Below are 20,844 nucleotides of genomic sequence, written 5' to 3'. Positions count from 1 at the left end.
TGCTCCTGTTGCTCATCTGAGACTCCTGAGCATCGGGGCATGGTGGATGCGTGCGGTTCAGATGTATATTCTTGCTGCTCCTGTTGCTACCTCTCTCCTCCGGTGGCTGACAGAGCACCGCTGTCAGATTTTTGCCTTGCACTGTTTTTCATTGTCTGTGTTTTCTATTTCTTCCTTATTATAAAAGCAACAAAACAAAAACCCCATCAAGTATAACAAAGAATTGTTTTTGTCAGGACCGAGGCAGGAATCTGGCTGGCAGGGCCCCTGCAGTGCAGCCTGCCAAGGGACACGGAGGGAGGGCAGAGGAACAAGGAATTATTAATGCCATAGAAGACCCACTTGGGAGGAGAAAGACTCCTTGTTTGTTCAAAACAAATTGGCAGAGAAAACCCTGGATGGAAAGGAAAGGCAGGCATTTCCTACGTATTTAGCTCACCAAACCCTATCCACGAAAGATCTACTGGCCACTCATTGTGCTGGATGCACAGCCCAGAAGTTGCCGCTCTCCAGAGACATCAGGTCAATGCACAGAGCGGGTCTGACACGTGCCACGAGGTGCAGAGCTTCAGGCTGATCCTTCCTGGCACACGGAGCTGACAGCGTGTGCTAGCTGCATCCTGTGTGTCACGTGAAGGAAATGGGGACAGGGACAAAGGGGTCCTGCAGGAACAGCAGAGCTCAGGAGGAGCTGTGCCTTGTTGTTTAATAATGAAACTCTAGAGAACAGCATAGCTTGGGGTTAAGCCTTTGGCAGCAGCAGGAAGGGAGCGTTTGTCACAGGGAGCTCTGGTTATTCAGGAAGAAAAGCCTTATACGACTTTTGGAGGTAATGTCTTTCTTTTGATGGGAATCCCAAACAAAGCTGAGGGGCTGGATATTTCCCTTAGAGAGGGGGGCAAGTTGGTCTTCAGGGAAGAAATCCTAAAGGTAAGCAAGATGATGCTTGAACGTGGCTCCAGACCTACATCCCCTGCTGGCTCACTGGAGATTCCTTCCAAGGCAGCAGAAAACTTCTTGGTGCAAAGCCTTAACTCGGTTTTGAGTTATCAGAGGTCCAAGGGGAAGGGAGAGACCGTTCCCAGCCTGCCTCTGCCCACGTAGGTCTAGGAGAGGAGTAACCACAAGGGTCTGATAGCTCAGCACTGCCAGGGAAGGGGCACGGCTAGCGTGGTCTGGGCACGTGCAACCACACAGCAAGGCTTGGGCTGTCGTGTGGTGGCTCTGCTCAACATTTTTCTCTCCTGGCCAAAATAAACACGTGCGTCTGATTGATGCTGGGAGCCTCTGATGAGGGCCTCCAGCCAGGTGAGATGTGTGGATGGCTAAATTCAATCGATCTCACTTTCGTGGGACCTGATGCTTGATTCTCTCTGTGTCAGGCCTGAGTTAGTTTGATCTGATAATTTAGAATACCAACAGTGCTTAATGGGGACCAGAAATAATATCTGACATGCTGCCCTTCTGCTGGGCTCTTAATGAGCAATTTGAGGTGTTAATAGCTTGGAGACTGTCTTCATTTCCAGCCCTGCCACGGAGCATCACATGGTGTCTGCCGAGGGACCCGGAGAGAGTACATTACTGCTTAATTAGCATGCAGAGCAGAAAAGAGAGCTGTCCTAATGTCCACGTCGCTAACGAGCCAGAAAAGGGGCTATGCCAAAGACCACTGGGCAAAGTCTGCTGTCCTGCCAGATGCTGAGGACCCCCGGCTGCTACCCAGCCCTGCGGGCTGGGCGCCTTAGCAGCCTCTGGAAGAATGAACACCTGCAGGCTCGGGTCCTGCAAAGACAATTTAGGCGGAGGCGCGGTGATTAAAAACTGAAAACCAATTCAGCATTCACATTTCCAAAAACTCAAAGAGGCTCCAAAAAAATAACAGTAAAGATAATCAGGCAACCGGCCAACAAGTGGCCCCAGAGGAAATTAATTCCACACAGGCTTCGCAGTAATGTGCTTATTTCTCTGTTATTATAAAATATAAGCATTGTTCTGTCATCAAAATTAGATTCTCCCTTTAGCTGGTAATTAAACCCTAATCTAATTTACCAGGAGATGACAGAGGCCTCCAAGCAGAGACTACAGCCCTGCTTCCCTCCTGCGTGCCCACCTCTCTTTGCAGACTTTCCCCTGCACGACTGGAAACCTGCAGGGTCTGCTCCTGAAGTGCATCAAGAAGGGCACCCCGTAGGTGCTCTGTTGCCTGCTAAGACCCAGCTGTGATGGGGTACCCCAGTGTTAGGTCTTCTCCCCCAAGCCCTCCGCATAGCCCTCGCTGATTTCCAGCCCCCAGCAGGTCTCCTCCTCTGAGCCCGACCCCAGTTCCCCAAACATGACTGCTCACCGACGGTGTGTATTATTTGGAAGAGCAGCACTTCAACACACGGTGGTTAACCTTGCTAGGTTTCCTAGGGCACTATGGAAAAACCATTTGCTACTGTAATTAAAACTGTCCACTTTTGTACTATGCAGAGAGGCCACAGTGGGAAGAACGGCTAAAAACATTATAGACGTGCTCCAGTGTGACTGCAAGATCGTTGCTGGGCTTGGCAGCTGCAGCCCAGCACTGGATAGCCCTGCTCCCCAGGGATGATCAGGAGAGAGCTCCCACCAACCTCTGCAGCTGCACCTAAAAGTCACAGCAGAACCTGTTCTTTTGCTGTAAAACAGCCCCAAAGAGTCGTTTTGTGAATGGAGGTTAGTAGATCAAAACACACTTCACCGAGGTGGTGCTTGCCTCAGGCCAAGAGGGTTGGAGAAACCTTTTTTTTCCCAGAAGAACCAGTACGGGGGCAGCAGCAAAGCAGCAGTGAGAGGCTGGGACAGCAGCACACCATGCTGGTGGCTGTGCCTATGTGTGCTTGTATGGCAAGACAACAAATAGGGTTGGCAGGGAGGGAAGAGAGGTCATGCTATACACCCGCTAACTATTTTTGAGTGCCTGAGCCAACGTGTGACTTTGTAGCTTCAGTGATAAGACAGCAAGATTCTATGGGCTATGCTGGAGGTGTTTTATAGCCCCGGGTTGGCTGGAGAACTTTTTGTCCTTCCCAGCTTCAAACTGGCAGAGGTCACCTCTTCCCTGAGCATCCACCCTGACCACAGCTGGCAGGTGTTATTTCCAGATGGGAGAATTGAAAGCAATTTGTCAGATCCCAGGCAAACAGCCTTGGGCTTTGCAGACCATGGACAGGCCCCCAGGAAGGAGAAGAGCTTCGAGGAGAGGGCAAAGCGGCACATACCTCATCTGGCTCATGCGGCTGCCTGTCAGGAAGGCCCAGTGGTACCGCACAAGAAGCGGGCTGCAGTTGGTCATCTCGACGTAACGCACGTCTTCGGTGTCATTCAAGATGCAGCCAAAGTCCAGGGCCGTGGTCTGGATATGGAGGTTTGGGAAGTAGACCTCTCCCCGAACAGTAATCTGCTCCTCGTGGGGGTGCTCGAGAAACTGTATTTTCAGAGCCTTCTCTGCTACGCGGATATTCAAGTCCTCTTTGTAAGCAGGGTCAAATCTGATGGAGAGGTGAAGTTCCTCCCCTATCCCCAGCTTCATTGGCTGCAAGGAGATGAAGAGATATTAATCAGCAGCATGATGAAGTTCCATAAAGTTCCAAGGTCTGATGGCATGAAACAGGCAAAGGCATGATGCCCTACGTGTGATGCCAGCATGAGCTCCCTTTTTCTTCACAGCATGTGTCTGACCACAAGCACCACAAACACTCGTCTGAGACCATCTCAGGCTTACGTTTCTGCTCTCTGTGTCAATATGAGGGTAATAAGCATCCGCCTACTGAATTCTGGACCTGCAAAGGCTGTATGCTAGAAACACAACCACACCAGCACTTTGCCAGCCCTCCAGCCCTGACTCTTGAAGAACTCCTTTACCCTCACACTCAGCCCACACGCACTGGCACTGCAGCCTCAGGCTTGCAGCAGAGAGGGAAAACATGAATTTACTTACAAGAACAAATGTTTCATGCTCTGAAAACTCATTTCCTTCAGCAGCTCATTTCACATCTACTCTAGTTCAGGCCAGACCACTGCTGGCTCTAAGGAGTGAGCTTCTCTACCAGAGGACCGCTGGCACCAGGCTCCCAGCTCCTCACCTGAACACCCGCCGAGAGGGGCTGCTGCTCTGCATCACAGATCAGGAAGGGCTGATCCAAGAGCAAGACGAAGCTGAGCGGCAGGGAGGAGATGTTTTTTAAATGAAGAGGCTCGTACTGAAGAGTTAGGACATCCTTGGGTTGCTACAGGAGACAACAAATGGGAAAAACCTGAAGGCCATGGGCCTCCTTCCCTTTCTGTTGCATTTCATGTTTTTCAACCCCCAAAATGCATACACCTCTACTTGCTGTTCTTAAGAAAAGTTTGCCACTTTTCACTTTGAGAAAACCCTTCTAGAAGGCTTTTCTCAAAGTACCTCAAATGCTTTTCATGTTTAGAAGCCACGGGATCCCCTGGGGGACTGGGAGACATCATTGCCTCACGTACAGAGGAGGGAACAGGACCCTGGGGAGGCAGGTGCATCAACAAGGTCAAAACAGAAACCTAATTCAGGTTGTTCCTCTCCAGTTTTGCATCCTCCCTTGGGCTGAACGGCACAAGATGCATTTCTACCCACATACAATAATTTCTTACAACCTTCTTGGCTCAAGTAGCCTCATAAAAAAGAGTGAGGTTCATCAGAGAACAGCAAGCAGGATTTAACCTGGAGTGGAGAGACTGCAGCACCCTAAGGTTAAGTTTAAACATCTGCTTGCACATACAGGTTGCACGGCAGTTGGGTTGCAGCATGCCTTCTGCTGCCCCTGTTAATGACAAGCTGCCTGTAGCCTTAAAGCAGAGCTCCAGCCTACCCCATTTCTTCCTGTTCATGCATTTCCCTGGGCTTCCTGTATGGTTTAGACAAACTAGGCGGTGTTTGGGAAACAAGTTCTACATGCATTAATATCAAACATCTGCAGTGTCATAGCACGCGATAAATGGGAGTGCACGGCAACAAGCACAGTGCAGGCAGGCAGCAGGAAGGACCAGAAAGCTTCCCGTTAAATCCGAGCTGCTCTACTCTGGACGCCAGGGAGAACTGAAAACACAGAAGCTAAATAATGAAGTATTTTCTTTTTCAGACACCTTGGGGGAGAGGGAAAGATGATGCAGGAGGCAACATCCAGAGACCAAAGGGCAGCTGCCTTGCGTTCTCATCACTGCAGCTGAAGGATGTCTGCAGGTCCTTTGAACAAGGTGAGGATGGGGAAATGCAAAGAGCTAGCATCCCTACCAACAGCTAAGAAGGCAGAAGAGAGACGAGACCATGAGTTTTTCCTCATCAGCCTGAGCTGTTGACAGGAGTCTCAGTTTTCTCAGCTTCCCTTCAGGATCAATGCTCAGTGTGCCTTGGAGGACCTTCAAAACCCTCGCTTTACACTGAATACAGACATTGGTATCCCTCTAAAAGCAGCCATGAGAGAGCCTCTGTGGAGAAGCCAAAATCCCAGTTGTACACGGGTGACGAAATGAAGATCCTGTTTCTAAAATCACCCTCCACAACTCTACAAAAATGCCCCACGAGGGTTGAGGAGGGGCAGAGCATCACACCGCTGTAGGGCTCTGCCCTCCACAACCCACACACCGCCTGTGCTGCTGTCATGGTCCCATCGTCTCACCCTCTGCCCTAGCGAGCCTGTCCTGACCCTAGGGGAACTGAAGTAATGATCTCGGTGTTAACAGCAAAAGCTTGGTCCTACTCAAATCAATAGTAAGAGCCCTGTGGGCTTGGAGGAGGTGTTTACCTTCTTCTGGGTGTGCGCATGCTTCGACTTCACAAGTGGCTTTCAGCCATCAGCCGCACCAAAAAACGCCAGGACGCAATCCAGAGACTTACCTTCTCCACGCGGAAAGTGATTTCCCTGGAGGAGATCTGCAGGACAGGAGCCACGAACTCGCATGTGACATCCACCTGCATTATCTGTGCCTTCCCTGCCTTGCTCCCTATGATGGCGTGGCACAGCAGCCGCTCCGTCACCACCTGCACACGAGAGTCACACATCACCCGGTGGGCACGAGCAGGGCACTGCGTTTGTCAGCCACCCAGCCATGGGCATGAAGGATTTCATAGCCTGGGGACACACCTTGCCATGGGACCTTGGCCATGTTACTGCCATACAGATGCAGTCGCTGGTCTCCTCAATAGCTCCCCTTGCTCTTTATGCTGCGTCCTCTTTATTCAGCACTCAAGTGTCCATAATGCCACACCCCAACATCCACAAAATGCACTTGCAGGCCATGTGCTGTCTGCAGTCATGGTAATTAACACCCCAAATGATCGTCACTTTGATGTACCTCATTGCTAAGCGTAACCCTTACAACAAGCTGTGGGATGTCATTACAAAAATAACTGTATTAAGGGAAACAGGGGATAAGAGGGCCCAATGCCACCAAACATTCCCTCTGAAGCTTAGTGGAAAGGATGCACGGAAAAAACCCCAACAGCTGTCCTGCCTTCAGGTGAAAAGGGGATCATGTTCCTAGGAATGCACTGTCTCCCACATCTGATTTTAAAAGAAATGACCCCAGGAATGAGATGTCTCATGCCTCAGGTGGAAGCCCCCTGCCCAAACCAAATGCTCTTACTTTCTGACTTCTCCTGGTTTCTCATGGTATCACTTCCTCAAATTTCCCCCTTGTCCCCCCTTTTCAACCCCCTGGCCCAACTCCTCCTTGGAGCCTGCAGCCTCCAGAGGAGCTGCCTAACACAGGGAGCTGGGCTCCTGGCCCACCTGAAGAGCACCAAGCTCTCCAGGCACAAGGAAGGCGACAGCCCCCTCCCAGGGGCTTGGTGTCAGCCCCATGTAGCCCCAGCTAAGCTCACAGATCCCCTTCCAGCTTTCCAAGCAAGACATCCTCTCCAATGCCCCGATCTTTCTATTTCTTTTCTGTTACCTTTCCCATCTCCCCAGCAAAACCCTTGAGCTTCAAACTTCATAGGGACATACCTGGAGAGTCCCATCAGTCTTCCTCCCCCTGCCACTGAGGCAACCCTCTGAAATACCTTTCACTGCTGGTACTGGGGGGGACTTGCAGTGATCCCACTGAAACATCCCCCTCTGAGCTGTGACCCAAGGGTGCATAGCCTCACTGCTCGACCTGGCTGCCCTGGGGACACTGGGACTAGCTGGTATGGAAATATTGACAAAAGCCCAAGCTGTCAATTCTAATGATCTCTGGGAACAGTTTCCCACGTGTAGAACGTCCCTGTACGATCATTAGAGCTGATGTACTGTGTTCATTTTTCTCCTCCAGGACTCAGTGCTAGATAAGCCCTCTGCCTGTATACATGTAGAAAGGAAAAATGATGCTGCTCCCAGACACTCCCTCCCTCCACAGGTGTTTTAGATGCTTTCCCCAGACATATTACCTTTTTTATTTTTTTAATTTACTTTCTGCCTGCATTCCTAATTTCTCATAGCCTAACTCCTTTCTCTACCCTTCCTTTCTGTCCCAGCTTGTGACACCTTATAACCTGTCATCTGCCCACCGAAGCAGCACTTTCTTCAGCCCATATTTTGCTATCAGCAAGATGGGTTTATGGTAGCTATAGAAACAAGAAAAGCCTTAGCAACTGATGGTGGCCAGCAAGGAAATTAACTGGTGCTGCCATGGTAACTTGTGATGTTAAAACAGTTCTTGAAAGCAATTGCTCATTTTCTCAGGCAAGTGTCTGAAGACGACCCTGTGGTTGTGACCTGGTGGAAAGGGCTCGACCTCACCTTTGGAGTGCTGGAGGAGCCTTCCAGCGTCATCTCCATGGTCCTGCCTGGCATCAGCTCCATCCTCAGCGGTCGAAGCTTGAACACGGGAGATGCGGGCTGGGGTCTCTGGGAGGAGTTTTTGCCCTTGGAGTTACCAACAACAGGAAGATGATCACGCTGGCGAAACGGGGCAAAGCCTTCTGTCGTCCAGTAGAGCTGATGGGTTCGCCTTCCCTTGTTCGTTATCTTGAAGTGGTAACAGCAGGGACCCAGGCTGGAAGAGAAGAAAGGGTGGAAAGTGTAAAAAAACCCCTGAGATTTCCCAGCAGTCACCCAGCACCAGCACCCTGGTGCCATTTCCTTAACTGCACCTTCAGCAGTAAAGCCACCTCTGAAAAGGCCGACCTTGCTCAGAGCTACAGCAGAAGCCAAATCTTGCTTGCCCCCAAGTTTATCAGCATCCAGCAGCTGCTCTGTTTGCAAGGAACAGCTTCACAAGGAACATCTTGGCCACTGGGGGGATGCTGGGGGCAAGCTGGCCGTCTGCCCTGCGCTCAGAGCATCACCAACCTTTTGTGCTTGACGCTTGGAATAATTTCCCCACGTGCTTCCGTGCTTAGGGAGCAGCCAACCCTCGCTGCCCACAGCACATCACCATCCTGCGCCTGAACAGCGTGGCTGGTGCTGTGCTTCAGGAAGATAAACGCGCGGCGGGGACGCAGGATCAATGGAAGTTTCCCCAGTACGAACACAGCAGCAAGACCAGCTCTGGCTGCTGAGGTAGCTGAGCGACATCAGGGGATGACTAACTAGAGCTAGATATAAGACAAAATGAATGTTCTATGGAAATTGATTCCTTCACGTGAGAAAACACTAACTGCAGGCTAGGCTGGAGTAATTATTCTACCCTCTATAAATCTCAGCGTGGCCAGGAAATGAACGGTTCCTGGAACGCTAACCATCTTTGAGAGGTACAGAATGTGCAGCTTACAAAACACACGTCTGCACTAAGCAGCTAAACACAAACGCAGAAGTGATGGTGTAGCACAAACTTGCCTTTGGTACAGACTGCTAGGAAATGTTTGATGCACAAGAACTCTGCATGAGCCATTTTATCTGGTGGACAGCAAGAGAGGAGAACTTGGAGCAGTCCCGGGTGGCTCTGGGGAAGCCCAGCTCAGCAAGCTGCTGGGCCCCACAGCCCAAGAGGTGCCCACCACAAGGCAGGTGAGGAGCACCTAGGGAAGACCTGCCTTCCTCCCCTGTTGTCAGACACGGATCCCTTCCTTTGAGCTAAGCCCTCCTCATTAGTGCTCCTGATTTATCTTGCCCAGACACAGGATGTTTGCTCTCTTGCCAGTCAGGAAAGGGTCCGCCATGCCCAGGGGACATGCCTCTACTCAGCCTCCAGCCTGTGCCTTGGGCTGCTGCTGCTTTGACAGAGGAGACAGCAAAAAAAACCACCATCACAAACAAAAACAAACAACAATAAAACAACAAAAAAGGCAACAACAACAAAAACAAACAAACAAAAAAAACAGGCAGGAGAAACAAGGAATGAGTGCATCTAATAACGAGAAGCCCAGAGGGGAAGCAGGAGGAGACAACGGAGTTGAGGGGATGATTGAGGGCAACGACAAATTCTGTTGCTCCTCCAGCGCTCCTGGGCTGAGGGGAAATAAAACAGCGTCATTAATTTCGTCAAGGAGCTGCTAACAAGCTACCGCCAGGTTTTCCGCTGCTGTGAAACGATGCTCCACAGTGAGCGGAAAAGCAAGCAACACTATTGCAAAGTGAAACATGTTTATACTGGTAATGGGGCATTTTTCAGCCAGAGGCTTCTGGGACCTGCTGGTTTGCTCCACATCTTAAATGAAGAAATAAATGCGTTATAACTCAGGGCAATTCACTGACAATATAGCAACTGGTTTCACGGCAGTGGCTTTTGATAGTGAGTGCTTAATGCCCTTCAAATGGCCGTAAAGTGTTTCCATAGGGATTCCTGCACCTCCTATGGCAACAAAATGGCGGCCGGGCCCCAAGCAGGGCGGGAGGCTCAGCCTGAAGGCCCGGCCCTGCCCAGTCCCTACCTGAAGTGTGGCCCCAGGGTAAGCGCCGGAGCGAAAGGTTTGTCGGTGACGATGGTGGTGCCAGTGCCCACCGCCTGGACAGGGATCACGTAGGTGTTGCTGTTCTCTATGCAGAGCTTCACCTCGTCCTTGAATTTCTCGGTGTCGTCCAGGCTGGCGATGACGGTCACGGACACCTCGGTCCCAGCAGGGATCACGCCTCGGCTGGGTTCGATCCTCCAGCGCGAGCCCTCGCCAGCCTGCGAGAGAAACAAGTGCCAAATTATGGTAGAAGCCGTGGAGCCTTGTGGAGTGCAGGCAGAGGGAGGACCAAAAAACACAAGGGTAAAAAGCACTGAGGCTCAATTTCACTAAATCTGAACTATAGGGTCTGGAAACAGCAAGTATGCAGGAGCTTATGCAACCTGTACTTTACCTGTCCGGTAGCAGACTCACTTCACTGACCCAATTTTGCCCAACCCAAGGGATTTTCATTTTCTTCCCCCTCCAGTCTCTTTTGGAGAGCACACCCAGGGAAGCCACTTTATTTCTCCCAGCTTCATGGCACTGGTGGCTGAGTTTCCACAGAGACCCGAGGACAGGGGAAGCTAGAATTGCCCCAATCCCCTGACAGCTGGGAGCCCAAAGAATAACTCCATAAAACCTGCTGAGCAAAGCCCTGACACCAAAGCCTTCTTTCCTAAGAGCTAGGCAATGTCTCTCAACAGCACCTGAAGGACTGAAGCACCCATATCCCACTGACTGTCAGCTGCAGCAAGGTGCCCTGGTGACAAAAACTCAGCTGTAACCATCTGTAGTAAGACAAATAAGAAATAAGTGGAAAGCAATTTGCAAACATGTGCCTTGTGGGCATAGCCAGGGCTTCCCAAGCATTCACCTCCTCTGGCTTCTCATGGACCTTCCTCTGCTGATGGGGCAGTAGGGGTGCTGGACCTCAGCCCAACTAAAACCATCAAATGTTCTCGGACGTGCACGTGCTGCTTCGAAGCGGACGTCGTGGTGTTAATGGTACACATCCTGCAGTTTGGTGCCATGTTTGGGATGACTGGCACTAACTGCTCACCCAAAACATTGCAGCATTGTGTAAGAGAAGAGGTTTTTTATTTTTATATTTTTGTATTTTTGTATTTTTTTGTATTTTTATTTTTGTATTTTAAAATTTTTTGAAAAGCAAGGATGTGCTTGTAGGCTTGACAATCCAAGTGAAATTAGTCTGAGTTTCATCAGGCTGGTGGCACTGAGCTCTAGCAAGAGAATAACATCAGAAAACCAAGCAGTGCTTCAAAGTCACAGAAAACATTTTAAATAGCCCCAGAAGACCTTTGCTAATGATGAGGGTAAGACTAGTTGGAGGCCATGGAAGCAATAACTTGCTGGGCACCCAGGGTCCCAGCAGGGTCTGCGGGTGCCCCAGCTACGATGCACCCTGCATGGAGAGCAGGTCGGGTCTGCCCCGGAGGGCCCAGGGTGGAGCGTGCCGAAGGCAGTGAGTTATTCCAGGCACTGGCAAATTTAATGAACTCAGCTCCATTTAATTTGTTATCTGGAGCTGCAAGAGAAAGTCTTAAAAAAAAAAAAAAGGAAAAAAAAAGAGATGAGAATGGCACAGAGGAAGGTCATCAGCACAGTCACTGAGGCCCTGCTTCTCCATGGAGGGCAGGGCAAGCAGCTACCCAACACTATTTATTTATTTGTACTCCTGCTCTTTCCCTTTCATTATTATCCACAATTTATTCTATGAGGTCTGGGACCTGCTGCTCCATTGGGGAATAACTCTTATATACCCACTGAGGTTTCCTTGGCCTTGGATGCAGAGAAGCAGTGCTGGAAAACCAGTCTGCTGCAGGGTGGTTAGCTAGCTTGGAAGATGACAAACATAGTAAAACCCGTCCACAGAGCTCAGCCTGCTTGCCCAGAGACACTATGGTTACCGGGCCTCCTGAAACCCCACCAAAAACTCAGCCTTGAATTCATTTGCATCTCAGAGGCTCCTTGTCCCAGCCAGTGGTAACACACAGCCCAGGCCAGTGGACAAGAGAAGATGGACCTCGCACGGGTTGGATCCTCCCAACCCTCTCCTTTTGTCCTAGGTCACTAGCCTTGGAGGGATCCACCGCACTGCAATCAGCCAGAGAACATGTTCGGAGCACGCCAGTGGGTGTTAGCTTTTCCTTGACATTAATGTACAGCTTTTCCTCTGATTCATGCTGACATAGGGTAGCTCGCTTGAAAAGGAGACCTGATAGCTCTGCTCCAGAGGTGAATCTGCAAGTCTGCTATCTGACAAAGCTAATTCATCAAAGCTTGGCAACCAGCCGGGCAGTAAATTGGGCCCAAGAAACTATCACTGAGGAATAATGATAGGCCGTCTGGAGGGAGCCAGACTCGGAATTTCCCAGGGTGACCCGGCGCAGACCCACCGTGCCCTGGCAGCCCAGCAGCTGACTCCGCAGGAGGATTCGTGGTGTCTCCATTCCCTCGGTTACGCTTGGCGTGGGTCCGAGAGGCAGCACAGAGCATCGCTGGCCAGGAGCCTGCCAGGACCAAAAGGCTCGGGTGGGCCAGCCTCATGCAGGTTTTTGGGGCAGCCCCTGCCCACGCTGGTCGGGGCTGTCCCCGAGACCAGAAATCTCTTACAGCTTGGTGCGATTGGTGCCACGTAGTCCAACTATAAAAAACAAATGCCACTCTGGAGACTAAGACCTGACTTCTGATAGCATTCCTGGTTCTTGCTTATCCCTGAGTGCTCTGGAAAATGATGCAATTGCTGTAAGGCACTGAATAGACAAAGGTGGTGGCTATTTTTGTCCCTGTAGGAGCTTGCATTATCAGACAGCAGAGTCCCTGAGTGCTAGGCAAGGGTTGGGATCAATCGTTTAATCAAGAAGTTGAACGCTGGGATCATTGCCTTCTTGCAGGACAGATTTCCATCGCGAGTAAGAGCTGCCAAAATTGGTTGTAGTGTTCCCAGCCTGCCAGGCTGACCCACCACCCCTCGCAGAGGCCGCACGTGAAGGGGAAAAACCCCATCCCACATCAGCTGCACACAGAGCTTTGCCCCAGGTGGTTTAGGAGTCCCAGGGACACCTTAGGACCTTATCCCAGAGGCAGAATTGAGAATCTGAGTCTGGGAGATAAAAGTTCCTGCTAAAGAACCACGAGTGCCATGAGCAGATAGGCAGCTCCAGGACAGTCCTGCAGGAGCATCCCATTCACCAAGCTTTTTTTTTAATCTATTTTATTTTAGGGCCAGCCAACTGAGCAGGGACACGGCTGGTGTTTTATCTGGGATCTCAGCCAGGCAGGGGAACAGTCAAGAAAACATCAATTTTGTCTTCCGGCTACAGACATATAAAGAGAAACACCAAAACAGCATCTCTGGGAACTCAGGGTTGAGTAGGTAATAGGTAAGGTAGCCAGAAACGATGCTGCACAACAGCTACTGCTGGCTCAAAAGGATCTTCTCAAGAACACCAAGGAAAAAAGAAGGTGGAAGAAACCACCATGCCGCCTCAGATCAGAGAGCACTTCCAGTGCCACAGCTCCGTACGGCTGTGCTGCGGCAGCGTGCTTTGCTTGCTGGAAGGAGGGGACTGGGAGAAAGCAATGGGAGAAGAATTCCCAGAAGAGATGAGAAGCACAGGCTGTGTCCCTGTTAGGTCACCCAGGTCCTGGTCCCTTGTGTCTGCCTTGGCCGTGCTTGGCTTCGCACCAAGAGGTGAGCTGGGCTTGCAGCAGAGCCCACACTCTGGCCACAAAAAGGCAGAGCCTCTAGTGCCGGGAAAAATAACAATAATAATTCCAAACTGATGCGTGGAACTTGCTGCCACTGACAATGGAGCCTAATTTGTCGTGCTCGGTCCAGCTCATCGCAGACTGCTGAGCGAGCTAACGAAGCTCGTCACCATCTGTGTCCCCTGCCCGTAGCTCTCCCCAGCAGCGCTCCGAGCAATGGGGTTCGCCAGCCAGGACACAGACACAGCTCGGCTGGTTGCTGCCAAGCGGAACATTTAATAACCAAGCCCTTTCTGCCTTCCTTTGGGAAAAGCACACGGCTGAGTCACTCTTGCTTCTAGGAGCAAAATTGCCCTGAAGACTTCTTCTACTCTTTAATTTGGTTGGCCAACGAGTGCAGCAGAATACTGCGAGTTCAGTTTCCCTAGATGAGCAGAATAACAATTTATTTGTTTACTGAAATACAGCAATTTTGAAAGGGCATGAATTCATGTCAGAGACTGATGCAATAAGAACTCCTCCCTGGGACCAGGTTTTAGGTACCTTTCCTAAAGTCTCCTCCAAACCTCTGCTCTGCTTTCTAGAAGCTGCATGCCCGGAGCCTAATCCTGCACAACCCATGCCTGGGAAGGACGCAGAAGGCTTTGGTGCCACCAATGGCCAGCATGAGGCTGGAAGATCCTGGCCATAACCCACGTCCGTGACCGATGCTGTGTTTCCAGCATGGTCTGCTGCAAGGAATTCGTTCCTTCTGCTTCAGCAAGACCAGATCCCAGCCCAGGTAGGAGCTGGTAGCACTGTACTAGCAAAATGCTGCCTTTAAAATCCAGACCAAAGGTTTGTGTCTAAAGGTGAGCTTTCAGAGCACGAGGCTCTGGTGGGACAGCTCTGGAAAGAGTTAAACCTACGCATCTCGTCTTTAAAACCTCTGCTCACCTTGGAAGAGGCCACTCAGCCAGTGCTGCCCATGCCCTAGGAAGTTATTTAAACACTCATTTCCAAATAGCATCGCAGCCATCTCTGCCTGCTCACATCTGAAGGGCATGGCTCTGTCTGCGTGTGCCTTGCTGTGAGCAAACACTGACGGGACAGATAATTATGCAGATGCTTGGGGAAAAACAAACAAAAAAAATCCAATTTACAGTACATTTAAAAGCAACCCTCTTGCCAACTCAAGTCTGCTCCGACTGCAGCGGGAGCAGTTGGAGGGAGCTGTGGGCGATGCTGACGCTCCCCGAAGACCTCCCGCCCTGCAGCCCGCACTACAAAGTCCCTGCCAGCCAGAAGCAGCGACAGAAGCACCGAAGCAGCAGCCGTTTATCAGTGCTGTTTGTACTTTTATCTCCGCGTTGTGCTGTCTCTCCATATGGCTGTTTCTTTATTACAGGGAATTGCAGCAAAAGCTTGAGATACTAGGCGAGAAATTCGTAAATGAAACAAATCCTGCACTAATGAGGAGAGAAGCAAGTGTGTGAATGGGAACTGCGCGTTCTCCTTGCTTACACCGAGTTTGACCAGGACCTTCACATGTTTCAAAGCAGCGATTTTGCCCCAGTGAACACCAGGGAGGAGACAGAACAGAGCACCTTTGCTGTAGCTATGGCATCAGCTGCAGCTGAATCCCATGGCGGCTTGTCTCCAGGAGCACGGGAGGGGACCTGCTCACCAGCGTCTCCTTCAGAGGATGCTCCTGACCTGCTTATCAGACAGCCCCAAAGCACGACGAGGCCTGAGTGTGGCTGGAGTGGCATTAACAGTGGTGGCAGGGACAGGGCCTGGGGCACCCTGAGGCACAGCAACCTCCAGCATCCCCAGTGCAAGGCTGTGAACTAAGGGTAAGGACCCCAAACTGGGGTCCAAACCAGGAAGCAGAGTACCACCAGTACCGGGGGAAATCCCAAGAAGGGTTTTCTCCCTCCTCCCTAATTACAAGGCACCAGGAGACCCCCATTCCCCACCCTCTGGTAGCACATCTCAAAACCAGCACGGTGGTCCTAGTGGGAGAAGAAAGCAGCCGCTGATTAACAAAGATTTCACACCAAGCCTGTCTTTTCCTTTCTGATCACCCAGACGTGACGTGCAGCCACCTTCTGTGATGCCAGGAGGTGCCTTCGCTGACGATGGAACAATAGTCCCTCAGGAAGGCAGAGCGACAGATGAAGAACAAGTAGGAAGTGATCTAAGATGAATGCTTTTTCCTGCCACATCCCTGCCTTTCTGCGGGGAGAGTGTGCACTCCCATCGATCGATACGACTGCTTTGTGCTTGTCGATAGAGCAAAAATCACACCATGCTTAAGGAAATGAGAAAAGATGACAGCAGCAGCAAAGAAAAGCAGCCACCTCTTTCTGCAGGTCACACCAGCCCCCAGCTAAGCTCAAAAAGCTCCTTCTTGTCCTGTCGTTTACCGAAGCTAAAGGCAAATCCTCCCCCAGAGGGGTCTCTTCAGCAGGCCAGGCCATGTCTGCAATGTCCCAAAGCGCAGGGACGGTGCCAACATCTCTGCTCATGCAGGAACCCAGCGTCTCTGCACAGGGAGGTTGCAAAGCTCTCAGCACCTGGCAGCAGGAGCCCTGACCTCCCGGAGCAAGCTGTCTGAAGGCTGACCCCAAAGCAGGGACAGGGCTCGTGAAGGCCGCCTCGTTCCGCCAGGACATCAGCGGTGGTTTCAGGACAGACACGCACCAGTGCCAGAGATGCTCAGGGCTGCCCCCAGCATCCAGCAGAGGGAAGTGGAGATAGGTGCAGGGAAGGTACCCCATGCACCAGGGGTACACCCAGAAATCCCGTACATCACAGTCAGACTATCTGCAACAAGACACTTGCCTGATGCCTTCTCTGTTGCTGCCGCTTAATTTAATCTCATTCAGTTTGTTGAGGTGCCTGTTTGTGTGCTGTAACATTGCTGCTGTGAAAATTTCAATCGATAGCTCTTTCTTTCAAGTGGGGACTGTGATCTACGAGCCGCGGCTTCAAGATTAGCCATCGGATGGGAGGCAGGGAAATGACAGCTCTGTCCTGCTGCAGTCTCTGAGCAGGAAATCCACGCAGCAGCTTTGGCATCTCGGGAAACACAAGACTTCTAGGGAATGATGGATGCTCCAGTCACCCGCCAGCCAGGGGACAGCCGCAGCCCACTCTGCTCTCAGACAAACACACGCAGAGCACCCCGGCACCTCAGCGCATCTCCAATTTTAGCTCCCCAACCATTCAGTCCTCTCTTCTTCCCATTAGGAGCAGCACCAAAGGGCAAAACTCCAATGGAGGCAGCAAAACAGCACCAAGGCAGCTGCTGAGGGCAAGAGAGGCTCGAGTACACCTCGCACGCCTGCTCTAAAGGGATGGAGCAGGTCCCTGGGGGCCCCACTGCACCAGAGCCCCCGTCTTCACCACAAGGGGAGACCACCCCTGCACCACCTTCATTTATCAGAGTCACTGAGATTGGAAAAGACCTTCAAGATCATCAGGGCCAACCACCAGCCTGACCTGCATTATTGTTCTATTTATCAGTTAGCCACAATGCTTGCAGATTGAGGGGATTTACCATCCGGTGCCATAAATAAGGGCACTGGGAGGCAGAAATTCCCTGCAAGCCCCACTGGCTTGCCCAGGGAGGGAAGGCAGGCATTGCACTGGGACAGCAGCCACAGGTACAAGCAATAACATTACATCATGTAAAAAAAAAAAAAAGAGCAAAAAAAAACCCTATCATTTATAAATAAGCACCACCCATCCAAGGGTGTTTGGCTGTTTGCAATGGAAAACAAATTTTCATTGTGGATCCAGACAAAATGCCCTGGGAATTCCCCACTTCATCATTCATTCCCCACATTCATCCACCTGGGCACAGAAACTGGAGTGAGGCAGCTGGAAAAGCCCCAAGAGGGAAATTAAGCCCCTCACACATCCCAGGAGGCTTAGCCCATGCTTTTTCACATAATAAACAGAATTTGTGGAAATGATCCGGGCTCACGTCTGCTCATATCTATGCAAATCCTCCACTTTCCCAGGAAGTCCCCAGCTAAAACCACACAGAGCCAGAAGCCCTCTTGCTGCATGATCACGGAATATTTTCCTTTCTCTTTGAGATGATGACATGGAAACGTGTATAACACCAAGTCCCAAGCTGCTACGGACCAGTTGCATTTTGCTGGAAAACAGCCTCACAAAGCACTTACCATCTCTGCCCAGAACGATGCAGGGATGACCGCCTGATTGGAGAGGTTGAGAATTCGGGTAGCATCTTGCAGAACTTGGATATTGCCAAAATTTATCTTACTCGGATGCACGTAGACTACTGGGCCTTCTCCGGTGCTCACTAAATGGATTTTCTGCTCCAGGAGGCATGTAGAAAAGACCCCAAAAAACAGGGAAAGGTTAAAAAGATTAGACAGCGCTCCGGATACACCTAGACTGAGGGATAATTATGGCTGATTGAAGCTTTTAGCGTTGTAACACCGATACAAAAGACCTGTAGCAAGTGTGGGATATGGGGTGATCCCACCTGAAAGACACAAGCACCCTTCATTGGGGGTGCAGAAACCCAGCTTCCCTTGCTTGCTTTTTTCATGCTTGCACCCACACCTCCTGCTCACTGCTGGCTTTCCTTCTGCTGCCCTGCACTCATTCACATCCCTTTTATTGCTCAATTTTGACCCAAACCACCCTTGCTGACTCCTGCTGTGGCTTGGACAGGAGCTCCATGAAAGTCAGAGCTACGCCTGTGAAAACCAGCACACATCAGAAGCAAAGCAGGCTCTTCAAAGTTAGGAATACACAAAAACACAACTCGAAGGCAACCAACACTATAACAGTCAACTATTAATTACATCATTCAGTGTTTTTCTCCTTTACCAGTCTGTGACCCCAAAGTTTTGTTGCAGAAGCAGTGCAGACCATCAGGGGAGAAATGCAGACCCCTTTACTAAATCCCCTCCTTGCATCATTAAAACCATGAGAATTTATCCAGCCCTGCTGGCGTTCACCAGGCCCAAACACCCCAACGAGACCTGAATGCGCCCCGCTCCAACCCTGACAAGATGCTGTACGATCCACTGGAGGGCACAGAGTTGGATTTGACCACAAAACCCTTTTTCCATTATGTATGACCCGTACTGATGTCTGACAGCAGGAAATAGCATTGGCAGCTGCCAGAATCACTCCTCCAACTCTGCCAGAAGGAGCAGCATCCGCAAGCGCTCTTCTCTTGACAAGACGCTGCTGCATATAAGTACGAGCCAAAATCAAGCGCTGAGGCTGATTCCCCAGAAATAAGGAGCTGAACTCGTAGGATATGATGGGGCTTTCACCCCTCCGGAGAGCAGAGCGCTGTGCTCTGGGCGATGCTGCCCACAGCTCCCGGGAAGCAGGAGGCACAGGGAAGAGCCGTGCCTCCAGCTGACCGCAGTGCGGGAGCAGCAAAGGCAGGGCACAACCCTTTGGAGACGAGCAGAACAACAGCTGGAGGGTGCCCAGGCCACCTGGAAACCTGCTTGTCTTCATTAGTGTGTACTATCATACATCCTCACCAATAAAGGGTAAAAAAAAAAAAAAAAGCTTCATCTACAGATTTATTGGAAGAGGCAAGAAAATCCCCTTTCAGCAGTGTTGGAGGCAAGGTCCCAGGTGTCAGGCAGATGCGCAATCCCAAACAAAACACCAGGCAAAAGCTCTACAGAGACACTGCATGGTGTCAGTGAAGGATCTGCAGGAGGTTTCCCCTAAAACCTTGATAGAAGTTAGGTTTGCCTTCTGGTACTGGTCCCAAGGCAGACGCAAGCTCCTGTTTGGTTTTATTGGAACGCACAGCGGCAACTCCACTTGGGTCAGATTTGAATGATATGATAAGAAAATGCCACTAATGCAGGTAGTTAAAAAACAAACAGCTAAACCACTGGGTTATTCCGGCGAGGAGAAACCCTCACCTTTAAAGGGAACTGAGCCTTATATTTATCAGCAACTGTTTTGCCAAACTTCAGCTTTGTTGCAAAATTCACCTGCCCGGCCCTCCCGCTGCCTGGTTTGCGTTCAGCCCCACGAAGCCCTGGGCTGAGATGCTCAGCGGCGTACGGGGGATTTAGCAGCATCGCTTCCATTCATTTTAATGAAAGCCCAAATCCCTCGGACTGCTTTCAAAATGTCAACCTCCCTTTCTGTTACAGAAAGCTTAAGGTTCCCAGCAATTCTCTGACATCCTACTTCATGCTCAGAGGGATGACAAGACATTTTAGCAGAGCTACTGAAAAGTTAAAATCACTTTCAATTAAAGTTTAATTAACTAAATTTGTTCTAGATGAAGCCAGGACACTACATAAGATTTTCTTGCCTACGTTTTGCTGTCATTGTTGCTGTTGCTGTGTATGCATGACTACGGACAATGTATTTTTGAAGGTGTTAGCCCAGGAATGCTTTGCCTCATCCATTTCCAAGCTTGGTAGAAAAAGGTCTCTGTGCTGCAGATGCAAGCTGTGCAGACACTTGTGTCTCTCTGGCTGGGGCTTTGACAAAGAAGTATGATGGGTACTTCTCAAACATATTTTTCTGAGAAGCTTAAGCCCAGCTTTGCTCAGAACTGCACTCCAGCCTGGTTTCTTGAATGCCCTTTGCTGTAGCAGGGCCAGGGCTGCTCCGCGGCGAACCTCCCGGTGAGGCAGCAGTTGGCATTCCTCTGACAGCAGAGAGAGACCACGGACTGACCAGGGACTGCCCTGCTGTGGGACTGGGCCAGTTACCAGTCATGGGTGGGTGCGATGTGGAGTTCCTGGCACCTCTTTTGCTTCCAGAAAAAGCAAACAACTCTCAGCATACGGCAGGATCCGGCCCCTGCCCACGTTCTCCCCTACCCAGCCTGGCTTCCCAGGCTGCCGTACCGATCTAAGCGCCAAGAGACATCCTGAGCATGGACATCTGGATTCCTGCCACCCCAATCATCATCACTCCAGCTCTTGTTTGCCCAGGAAGAATCCCCAGAATTAGGAATCCCGCACACACATGGCACCCCAGCAGGACGAGCCACGTGGACAGAAGGGATGCTGGGACTCACCAGCGGGGCTCCTTCTCTCCCAAACACTGCCACCTCAGCGTCCGTGCACTGCTCCCCCGTCACCTGGGCTGCCAGCACCACCGGGACCTGCACCGAGCTGCGGGGCTGGATGATCCCACAGGGCGCGGGGCTGGAGTACCACACAGCAGCGCCCTCCTTGTGCTCCTGCGGCGGACATAGATGAACACAACTTCAGAACGACCTTGGAGAGAAGCTGAAACCACGT

The 20,844-nt window shown here is 50.9% G+C and overlaps 1 protein-coding gene across 1 annotated transcript in view; it reads right to left on the bottom strand.

The window, feature by feature from the left end:
* HYDIN (HYDIN axonemal central pair apparatus protein) overlaps positions 1–20,844 on the bottom strand; it is a 129,105-nt gene that overhangs the window by 51,447 nt on the left and 56,814 nt on the right. Inside the window, exons 18-24 of the mRNA XM_080552306.1 lie at positions 20,619–20,783; positions 17,755–17,907; positions 9,842–10,080; positions 7,770–8,025; positions 5,885–6,028; positions 4,107–4,250; positions 3,243–3,556 (exon numbers count right to left, since the gene is read on the bottom strand). Of these exons, the coding sequence (XP_080408432.1) occupies positions 3,243–3,556; positions 4,107–4,250; positions 5,885–6,028; positions 7,770–8,025; positions 9,842–10,080; positions 17,755–17,907; positions 20,619–20,783 (1,415 nt within the window). The remainder of the gene's footprint in view (positions 1–3,242; positions 3,557–4,106; positions 4,251–5,884; positions 6,029–7,769; positions 8,026–9,841; positions 10,081–17,754; positions 17,908–20,618; positions 20,784–20,844) is intronic.

Source organism: Anser brachyrhynchus, assembly GCF_964034855.1.
Source record: "Anser brachyrhynchus genome assembly, chromosome: 12".
In the NCBI taxonomy this organism is placed as follows: domain Eukaryota; kingdom Metazoa; phylum Chordata; class Aves; order Anseriformes; family Anatidae; genus Anser; species Anser brachyrhynchus.
The sequence above is the reverse complement of the archived record's forward strand: the minus strand, read 5'-3'. Positions and strand labels throughout refer to the sequence as shown.